General features: G+C 42.9%; 1 protein-coding gene across 1 annotated transcript; it reads left to right on the top strand.

Annotated features, from left to right (window-relative positions):
- Positions 1-133: 133 nt before the first annotated feature.
- purbb (purine-rich element binding protein Bb) lies at positions 134-2832 on the top strand. The gene has a single exon (XM_079365278.1). It carries the CDS (start codon positions 272-274, stop codon positions 1190-1192), a length of 921 nt encoding a protein of 306 aa, XP_079221404.1. The 5' UTR covers positions 134-271; the 3' UTR covers positions 1193-2832.
- Positions 2833-11441: the final 8609 nt, after the last annotated feature.

The following is an 11441-nucleotide window of genomic DNA, read 5'->3' as shown; positions in this document are numbered from 1 at the left end:
AAAACAGCGAGATTTCACAACCAGTGAGAGTTTGCAAAAACAAGAAGTACGCAAACGGAACCTCATTCTGCACCAATGGCTTACGAGGGATATTGCGTGTGGGCGGGACCTGTCAAAAATCAGGGAACCAATCGGGAAGTAGTAACCGTGTGAACTTGCGAGAGTGGCACGCCGTTCGGCCAATCAAAAGGCTCTCCAGAGTGCCCTGTTGTTGAGCGTGAAGGGGGAGCGCGCAGAAAGCAGCTACGCAGGAGAGAGGGGCAGAAGCCGAATGGTGGAGCTGAAGATGGCGGATGGAGACAGCGGGAGTGAGCGCGGCGGTAGCAGCGGGGGTGGAGGCGGCGGAGGAGGCGGTTTCCAGCACTTCCAGAGGGACCAGGAGACCCAGGAGCTGGCGTCCAAGCGCCTCGACATCCAGAACAAGCGCTTCTACCTGGACGTCAAGCAGAACAGCAAGGGCAGATTCATCAAAATCGCCGAGGTCGGGGCCGGGGGCTCCAAAAGCCGTTTGACCCTCTCCCTGTCGGTGGCGGCGGAGTTCCGGGACTACCTCGGGGATTTCATCGAGCACTACGCCCAGCTGGGGCCTAGCAGCCCGGAGCAGATAGCCCAGGCGTCCCAGGGAGAGGACGGCGGGCCCAGGAGAGCGCTGAAGAGCGAGTTTCTTGTCCGGGAGAACCGCAAATACTACCTGGACTTGAAGGAGAACCAACGGGGGAGGTTCCTCAGGATCCGGCAGACCGTTAACCGGGGACCCGGGTTTGGAGTTGGGGGCCCTGTGGGCGGCATGCTGTCCGGTCAGACCATAGCTCTTCCGGCGCAGGGGCTAATAGAGTTCAGAGACGCCCTCGCTAAGCTCATAGATGACTACGGGGGAGACGACGAGGAGCTGGCCGCGGGCAACGCCGCCGCGGGGGGGTACAGCGAGCTCCCCGAGGGCACGTCCATCATGGTGGACTCCAAGCGGTTCTTCTTCGACGTGGGGTCCAACAAATACGGAGTGTTCCTGCGCGTGAGCGAGGTGAAGCCCAGCTACAGGAACTCTATCACCATCCCCTTCAAGGCCTGGAGCAAGTTCGGGGGAGCGTTCAGCAGATACGCGGAGGAGATGAAGGAGATCCAGGAGAGGCAGAGGGATAAAATGTACGAGAGGAGAGACGAGTCCGAGGGAGACGACGTGGAAGACGACTGAGAGGAAATGAAAAAGAAACAGCTGTTAGTCCATGACAGATCTTGCAATATAGCCATGGGGGTATTTTGCAAAAAGGAAAAAAAAAAGAGATAAAGTGCATGACAAATCGTGCTGTTATAGCCTACTAAAGTATCGTGGAGTTAAAAAAAAAAAATACAAAGTACATGTGCAGGGAAGTTTTGGTGTATTATCCTAAAAAAAAAAAGTTTGTAGGGTTGAAGGTTGGAGTGGTTGTGTGAATCTTTGAAAGTGGATTTAATGTTGGAAAATGAGATATTTTTATATCTCATTGGCTGATTTAAAAAAAAAAAAAAGAGTGCTTTATTGTAAAAAAAAAAAAAAAAAAAAAGTAAAAGTAAAAAAAGTACAACCAGCGAATTGGTTTTTATAACAATAGAGGAAGCAAGGTCTATGACCGCTTTCTATCTGCAACATAGTTTATATTTAAAAGAGTGAGGAGTCAACCTGTTTAAGATGTTTTCCTTGCTCAGTTTTTAAGGAGCATCCATTGTATTCCTGTTCCGGTCCAGGTCTCTCCTCGGTGAGCAGATTGTGGTGTTGTTTTTTTTTTTGCAAGTCAGATGAACCTGAGAAGAATGTAGAGAAAGAGAGAGAGCTGCTGGATGTGTTGTGCGCTGTCAGCCTCAGTGGAGCCGCGCAGCATCAGCAGCAGGCGGCAGTTAATCGAAAAAGATTACCCAAAATGTTAGGAGAAGTTACTGATGAGAGGATTATCTTTAAGCCCGAACAACAAGGGCCTCGTCTCGCGGACTTAAACTAAAGCTTTGACTCCTGCAGTCAGTCATAGTGTGGATCAGCTGGGTTTTATGTTATACATACAATTTTAGCGAGTATTTTTAATTGATTAATATTGTTTCCAGTTTGACTCGCCGAGGGGGGGACAGGAAGCTGCCGTGTCTCGCACCAGAGCATCCCTGGTGTTTGAGAAGGGCCGCTTGTTGGAAGAGGACTGTACGGGGTTGGGCCCCCCATTGGCGCCCCCCCCCACCCCAGTTCTACGCGCCCCCCCTCCCCTCCTCTGGGGATAAAACAAAGATCTTCAGTATTTAAAAATAGATTTCCAGTTTATAAATATTTGGGACTTTAAATGATGCTCGTCTGCTCCCTCATGCCACAACAAGGGTCCAAATATCTGTTGAGCTGGATGGGAGCACCACGTTTGACCTTCCAGCTCTGCCGGAGATGACTTTCCCATCATGCTCTCTGGCATGGTCGGAGCTGGACCACGGACAAACAAATGGCTGTCTTTACACCAGCCAGAAGCCATTTGTTGTTGTTTTTTGTTTTTTTTATCTGACGTAACATCTTCCAACGCGTGAAGACCCCCTGGACAGAAACACACTGATGATGGATGTTTTTTTTTTGTTTTTTTTTCTTTTTTTCAAAAAGAGAACTATATTAAAATGAGATTATAGGAAAAATATTACTGAACAAAACCAGCAAAAGATATTTTGAAATACTTAAAAAAATGTATTATATAAATGAATTTCGAGATTTAAAAAAATAAAAAAAAGGTTAATTTCTTAAGACAAAGTTGTGACTCAAACCTCCAGATTATTTTTTGTTTTTTTCCTAGAGTGAAATTATAACACTTCCTTAATTAAACACCTTTAAATGCATCTCTGTTGTGACTGTATATTTTTAAAAGCTGGATCTCAAACTAAGAGAGAATCTGATTTACAGAAATGTTTGCTTCATTATCAGTGACTGTGGAGGTTATTTACTGAGGGGGACATCTTTAGTTACAAGTTCAAATGTGTGTTTTCATATTTAAATATTCAACATGGGCTGTTACTACCAACTGAGGAAGAAAAATTCTGCTCACCAGAAGCTGCACCAATGAACATTTAAAGTCAGGGTTGGTCATTTCCTCCTGATCCACTTTCTGAAGATTCTTTAGGTCCTGACAGAAATTAATAACTCACGTTCTCTGAAAAAGGAATCCGTCATCTGTAGCAGTTTGTAAGTATGTGAAAACTTCGACCAAGCGATGAGCTGAGGTCAGCTTTTGGACCAATGGTGTTCGTGCATGTGAGTGAGGGGGCGTGGCTTTAGAGGGAGCACAGAGGGGGCGTGGCTTTAGAGGGAGCACAGAGGGGGCGTGGCTTTAGAGGGAGCACAGAGGGGGCGTGGCTTTAGATGGAACACGGAGGGAATGCTACTTTTCATAACCATGCTAGTTTTCACAAACTACCAACCCATCCGTTAAGGGGAGTTATTGCCACGTGACGTCTCGGACCCTCGCTCTTCATCAGATCGCTCCCAAAACGTTTCCCTCGTTTTTAATGCTGTCAAGATTACAAACACTGTAAAAACAAACAACACAACCACTGTGACACGTTCATTAGAGCAGCTTCTGGTGTGCGGACTTTGTCTTCCTCTGTCCTTGGACGGGTTTATTTTTCATTGCCCGGTACTCAACTTTTCAGACATGTATGCTGTTCAATATGTTTTGGAGTATTTTTTTCCAAATTTAATTATTTGGGATTTAAAATATATTTAAAAAACCAACAGTCGGCATAAAACAACAACAAAGATTTCAAGTCCTTTAATTTCAGGACTCGGGGAATATTGGAAATGTTATCTTAAAAAGGACACAAAATAAATAGATTCAAAATGACATCAGAAAAGATCGAAACATCTCAAATGACATGAACTGACACCAGAGCCCCTTTAGATGGTTTTAATATATATAAAAAATTAACATTAAAGCTTTAACATCCATATGACATGACCTCATGCACAGGGATCTCATCTATATATTCCTGCGGTGTTTGTCAAAAGTTGCGTGATTCAGCTGAGATTGGACAAAGAAAGCCTTATTGAAAATCCAGACTGGGATTATTGTGCTTTGTCAGTGTCAGGATTGAAAGCCATCGTACGGCTTCAGCCACATTTTGAATCTGTCCAAACGTGGAACTCAAGATGGTTTCCATTAAGCACTCACGGTTAGACGGTACGTCATCAACGTATAATACTCCACGATCGTAGACGCCGAACTGATCACGTCAACGATCCCCTTCGATCAGCTGGAAACAGAAACGTTTGATCAACAGAAAATAACTCCCATTATATAACAAGAATAAAGACAACAACTCCCATAATCCCTCACTGCTTCATGATGTCATCAAACCACAATTTTTTCTTTGTGAATCAGAGCGCTTTGGTGACGGGAATGACAAAGTTAGAGTTCTTTTTCAGCTCTTATAATGAAGAATAAATTATTAACTTTATGGACAACATTAAGATTATTCTAAAAACTGTATAATTCACCATTTAAACAATTTACAGAAATATATAAGTAATGGTAGAGAAATGTTCGATTTATCAGAAAAACAAGGGACAGAGGATCATTTCCCGACTATATTTTAAATCTTTAGGACTTATTTCGTTATTCTTTTAAACAAAAATGTCAAACTCTGGTTCAGTCTTTAGTAAGCACTGATTTTCTCCGTCGTGTCTGATAGCAAACAAACTGTTCATCAGATAAATAAAGCAGTTTGAAGACGTTTACAGTTTAATCAATAGTACAGAATTCCACAATCCTGCAGTTCCTTGAGTGTCCACTAGAGGCAGGCTGCAAAAGCACCAGAAGTCACAGACACACCCATTCAAAGAGGTCACAGACCTTTCACAGAAGATATTAACACGATTATATCCTGGCACAAAGAACTAAATAGGTCTGATTAGCTCACGTCTCGCACACTTTTACGGGATGGTTTTGATTTCATGGAGGAGAAGAGGCGTGTCGCTGACCTGATTGACAGGCGAGCGCCGTGGTAACGGTTCGTCAGGAGGCTTAAAACCCGCCTCAGGTCCAGCTCACAGTCTGTCGTTTGGTTGACTGAGAGTTAGGATGAGACAGGATTTCCAGCATGATGAGACTCCCCCCCCCCCCCCCCCCCCCCCCTTTTCAGGAACAGATGGGTGACATCACTCAAATGAAGTTTTGCTGCTGTCGTCCTTTAATTTTCACATCGTCAGACAAGAAACTGAAAGTTCAAATGATCTGTTTTGTGTCTTTTTTGACAAACAGTCATGACTACTATCTTCTCAGACATTCATTACGCTGTATACTCTGTATCACAGTAAACTGAATATTTAGCTCTTTGGACTGGTGATCTTATAAAACCAGATCTCAAGACGTCCCTTTGAAATAGTTCGATGCAGAATTCTTGAGTCATAAATCAAAACGTTATTAAGCAGACTAATGATATTTGCATGTTAAATCGGATTCATTATGACATTGATATGGGAAGCACGTGCTTTACAGTTGCTCTCCTCACACACACACACACACACACACATTTTGGCAGCAGCTGTCTGTATAGTTAATAAAAGCATTCTGCAAGAAACCTCTCCACACAACAACAGCTTGTTCTTGAATCCACGGCGAATTACAGCGATGTGCAGTTTAGCCGTGGTCACCCTTTATCAGCTCATTCATCCCTCTGTGCCCTCGTCACATGAACACATTGTGTGGAAACATACAGCTCAGCCTGTTGTCTGACTCTGGTGTGTGTGTGTGTGTGTGTGTGTGTGTGTGAAAGGAGCAGAAAAGGGGGGAGGGGGGGGAGTAATTTGATTCTCCTCCTGTTGTTGCTTCTTCCTCCTCCTCTCTCCTCGGTAGCTCCGTGGATTTGGCAGCTGTTAATCGGCCATGCGTTCGCCATGAGGGTGTGCTGACAGGGCACGCTGGCTATTTTAATGTGGGAGGCCTCCGCAGACTCGACATTCCTGGTCGAAGGAGTCAGCTGTGCCTCAGGACCCGAGTGCTCGGGGGGGACATGCTGCCACAGCAGGCTGAGATGTGCTCACATGTGGCGTGCACAAGATCCCCATGCAGAAACACACGCTGACATTGTTCGGATCAGTTTGGTCTGCAGTTAACGTTGTTGGTTTGTTAGTATTTTTATTGATATGACAAATCCACCATCGCATATGAAAAGGTCAGATTCAATCATTTGGGAAATGAAAGTTGGAGTATAGATTTTAAAAAGTTACACCTACGAACATTTTTAAACACGTCAAGAATCATGACTCATATGTATATATGAACCTTAAGTAAAAGCCTGATTAGTGCCACCATTGGCTTGATGTCGCCATTAATGCGACGTACACGTTAAAGTCAACACATCTACTCGTGACAAAAAAGCATCCAACAATCCTGAGAGCAATACGAGGTCAGCTCACAGGCCGGTTCGAAACTCTCCGACTTCTTGACCTACATAAAGTATCTGCATGCATTTATCTCCGGCCTCCTATTGGCTCCTCGTTACTGATGTTGTCCTGAATTATTTTCTTTCATGTCACGATGAATTAGGTTGCCGAACATCCAGTCCGGCCAAGTTTACTTTTTGTTTTGTTTTTTGAGTGTGCATGGCTGAACCTCACTATTTCATCTTTAAACATTTATCAATCCACATTTCTTACCTTTTGTCTTAATGTGCTGAATCGACATCTTTCTCTGTCGTGGCACAGTTAGGGAGCTCACTCTGATGTGGGGAGGTCAACGTGTGACTGATTCGGACCAGGGCTGTTCGGTTTATATTCCTTTGAGTTGCAGCTCTCTGACTCATTATCTCACCATCAGAGATAGTGAGAGTGTCTTTTCGAGGTGTGTGATTCTTCACTTGTTGACTCTTTCCTGTTGCTGAACCAGCTGTTTTGTTCTGTAGTGAACACGGGCCCGCTGGCCTTTGACTCTCGTTTCTTATCAGCTGCTCGGCAGTCGTGGTTTTCTTTCTTCTTATCTCACCTCTTATTTAGAAAAGAGAGCCTATTCGTTTGACATGTGTTTGTATTGTGGTTCTTTCCCCCCTTCCACTCAATCGCTTGTCATTTTAGTGATTATCTCTCTGGGATAACTTGAAGATACCCGGAGTCTGCATGTGCGTCCCTCTACCACTATCATGGCGCTTGTGCTTCTTAAACTGCTTCTTCATACAGGACAATTAGGACCGATTTTACTCTCAATACTCAAATCTTTAGTTCTCATATAACATGTTAAAGCGAGATAAAAGAAGCTTTGAGGTAAATAGACGCGCTTTAGCTTCACTGCATTTTTACTCAAGAAGAGCGTCGTTGTTCCAGAAATCTTTTAGTATCTCATTTGAGACAACATTGTTGAACTTATATTGTTAACACCAACAAAGCACAACCCATTTGTCCTAAAAAAAATAGGAACATCATATAAAATGTAAATAAAATAGAATTTGCAAAGCGTTGAAACCCAATATCTGATTTTTTATTTTTTTTTTTAAATGTAAAGACATTTAATTTGATGCTGACATGTTGAAAACAAAAAAAAAGTCGGGACAGTGGTAACAAAACACGATGACCTGATGGAAAGTCTTACAGTTGATCAGATAAACTGGCAGCAGGCCTTCTCTTGGTTGGAGGTCAGCGTCCGTGATGCACGAGGCTGCGTTTCTGCACATGGCCTGGTTAACCTGCACATCTGTGAAGACACCATTTATGCAGGCTTTGCATCGCACCGATGGATGTACAGACAATACTGGAGAACACTGATATTAAAGAAAAGGAAAACATGATCAATGTAAGGCGAGTCCTTCCAGGACCATGTTCTTCTCTCTTTGCTTTCTGGACGACACAGAGGAGGATGTCTTCAGGCAGAAACTCTGCATCCAAAAATACGTCTTTCCTGTCTGTGGGCAACGATCGACTTATTCATCCTCAGTCATCTCAAAAATAAATCCTCGTCTAACCGTTTGAAAACCAAATATGTGAAATGAGCCAAGTAAAGTCCAGATACATGGACGGACTTTCACTTCCTTTATGCAAACATTACTTTAAACTCATCAAGTTCTTTACCTCCGTCCAGTTCAGGATCGAACGGTGACCTCTGCTGATTAATGACCACAGGCAAGGCCAAATAAATAAAAATATAAATAATAATAAAAATAAAATAAAAGGTCTCCTAGTCATCTGTCTTATTAAGTTGCTCAAATATAAAGACCAAAAAAAACATATTCAAGTGCTATGAAAGCAATACAGGGAAAAGAATTGGGACAAATTATTTAAAAAACTTCCCGAACAAGAGAAGACAAAGTCGTCATAAAAAGTATTGATCAGGTCGGTGGTGATGACATTTTGTTCTACATGTAAGAACAATCCCCATCAAGCACTAAATGTTACCCAGTGTGCTTTAAGAGGCTCTCAGCTGGCACTTCCATTAATGAGGCCCTGTGTGCATATTAAAGCATGTACACTACATGTGAAGTCGCACGTTACATGACAGCTTCATCCCTGGCAGGTTCTGAGGTGAGAGGTGGAATCCTCGCCACTCTTAATGAGCGCCGACGCAGCGCTGCAGCAGATAGAGACAATAAATCCTCCACACTGACTGACTGCTGAGGAAACAGGAAAAAAAACGACACAAAAGCAGAGAGATCAGTTATAAAAAGACCAGCTCAGAATCGACACATGTGGTCCGTGTGAGTGCGAGCTGAACTATGCAACAGTGCACTGACTCATAGTGGATTCAACAGGCAGCGTGATGAACAGCGTGATTCACTCGTTGTGTGTTTTATTTCCGTGTCCCGCGGCACATAAAGCATGCTACCCACAAAAAAACATCTTATTGATGTTTTGGAAGTCTTCAAATTCTTCATTCTACTTAAAGCTGCTCTCTGAGACTGAATGCTGTGACCGAGGTAAAGCAGCAAACTCCTGCTTTGTTTCCTTCCCTTTGCAGAACGTCGAGTTAAACTAGGCGCTGGTGACGTGACTTGGAGGCTAAGACATGTGCAGATTGGAGCCGTGGAATTGATACCACGCCCTGTTTGCGTTTTACCTTATTGATAGAAGGTCAAAGATCGAGTTAAGGGTAGAACAGATTGATTTAGAGTGATCACCTGAAGCAAATGGTAAACTCGAATGCAGCAGTGCAAAAAAAAAAAAAAAAACACCAAAAAGAGTATACACTTGAATCTTTGTTCACCACTTTATTTGCCTCTATGAAGGTTTATTCTCTGATGGGCCCACTGCCCAACAGAAATGTAGTTTTGCTTATGTAAATTATGTAATCTTAATTTTACACCCCGTATTAAAATGTTCATGTTTACAGCCTGGTACAAACAGTGATTTTGTTTTGAATAGCTCATGTCTTTATCAGCATGACTGTGTCCTGTTTTGATTTTATCAAAAATACGAGATATTGACAAAAGGGGCGTGGCTAATCTGATTGACAGGTGCTCACCAACCTTGCAACTCTTTAACAGCTGTTGCTTTAACAACAAAAAAAAAACTTCCAACCAGCACAGCTGGTACAAAAAAAAAACTTCCAACCAGCACAGCTGGTACAAAAAAAACCTTCTGACCAGCACAGCTGGTACAAAAAAAACCTTCTGACCAGCACAGCTGGTACAAAAAAAACCTTCTGACCAGCACAGCTGGTACAAAAAAAAACTTCCAACCAGCACAGCTGGTACAAAAAAAAACCTTCTGACCAGCACAGCTGGTACAAAACCCCCCCAGAATAGGTCTGATTAGTTATTATATTCATCATAGACACACACTGTACAGGGCTGACATTTTTTCCAGCTCAGTTCTGATTTTATGAGCGATACATGTTATTCATAGTGAGGCTTAAAACCCGCCTCAGCCTGTCGCTAGGCTGACTGAAAGTCACAATGAGACAGCATTTCCAGCATGGCGGCTGCTCCCAATGAGCCTCTGGCCCCGCCTCCTGTAACATGCCTTTCCATTAATATTTATAGTCTGAGATTTTGACTCAGATTCTCTGAACTTTTTACCATGAAAAGTCAGACAAAGATCCATTCAAAAAAAGCCAAGGTGAGCAGAACTTTTCCTGTGGAAATGGAGCATCGAGTGCTTAAGAGCCAGATGATATAATGAGGAGTTAATGAAGTTGGTTCAACATTCAGTGTCGGTACATCCATTCTCACGCACTGAGATGTCTGGGCCCCTGAAAGGCCATTTCCTCTGCATGTGTGATTTAATGTCACATTGGATCAGTACCGTTAGCATTAGCCGTACAGTAAGGTTCAATAGGTCCGCACTCCTCGATGTAGCTGGGCTCCAGAAAACGTCCCCTGAATGGACAGCTTCGGTCGCACAAAAGGCCAGCCTTCCAGCCAATAGATATAGACTCAAACTCTACTTGTAATTCTTCAGTGAGAAGCCTCTGAACCAACCAACCAGCATGGCATCAACACAATTACAATTGTGTGTGTGTGGCGTGCAGAGCTGTTGATAACCTACTTCTCACATTTGCAAAACGTGTCAAACAGCCTCGGTTTTTCATCACAGTTCAATTCACAAATTATTCAAATCTATTTTTATGTATTCACACATTAGCATTTGTTGGTGTGAGTGTGTCAGTGCTGTAACTGTTCCGCTCAGTATGAATGATTGCATACTGACGTAAAGTGATGACAGTGTTACATCATCTGCTGCTCAGATTTGAGATGTTTGCCATAAAACGCAGGCAGATGCTCATTTAAAGGCCAGGATGAGGATACCATCGCCTTTGTTTTAATTTATTAGACAAACCATATACAAAGGATTCAATCTGATGCCAGAGCTTGTCCTTGAATAACCTTTAAAAAAGGAAGTCATTTGAATGTTTCAACACTCTCAGCCTTTGGAGTTTAATTTAGGGAAAAAGGAATGATCCAATCTCTGTGATGCTTGGTGAAAAAGTGAAGTGTGGGCCTAAAAGGGAATTTGTAACACTTACGAGCGAATCCAGACAAAGCAGCAACCTCGGGTGTTAAAAAAAATCAAACCAAGTGCTAAAAACTGCAGTTCCTCAAGTGTCCACTCGAGGCTGTCTGCAAAAACGGAGGAATCCCCGTTTGCTCCCTTTTTAGTTTTTTACAGTATTTTTGCAGCCTGCGTTAATCGATTGTTTCTTTTTTGGTACACTTTGTGCAGTGGTTACTTTCTTTTCATTTACTTCTCTGTGTTCATAATATGTCACGGTAGAGTAGGTAATTTCCTCCAGATATACTTTTGGTTTTTGGTTGAAATTGTCTTTATGTCCTGACAGTAATTAAGATCTTTTGTGTGCTGAAAAAGAAATCTGTCGCTGCCTTAAGCCTGTAAAAACATTTGGACATGTTTCCTTTCTGTCACTTGCTACCTGATGCAACGCTTGTTAGGGAACTATGTTATGTCCATGTTTAGTCGATGATCCAGATACAGCTCACGAACAAGTATGCAGCTATTTCCAAGATTCCTT

This window comes from Symphodus melops, assembly GCF_947650265.1.
Source record: "Symphodus melops genome assembly, chromosome: 16".
Lineage (NCBI taxonomy): Eukaryota > Metazoa > Chordata > Actinopteri > Labriformes > Labridae > Symphodus > Symphodus melops.
The sequence above is the reverse complement of the archived record's forward strand: the minus strand, read 5'-3'. Positions and strand labels throughout refer to the sequence as shown.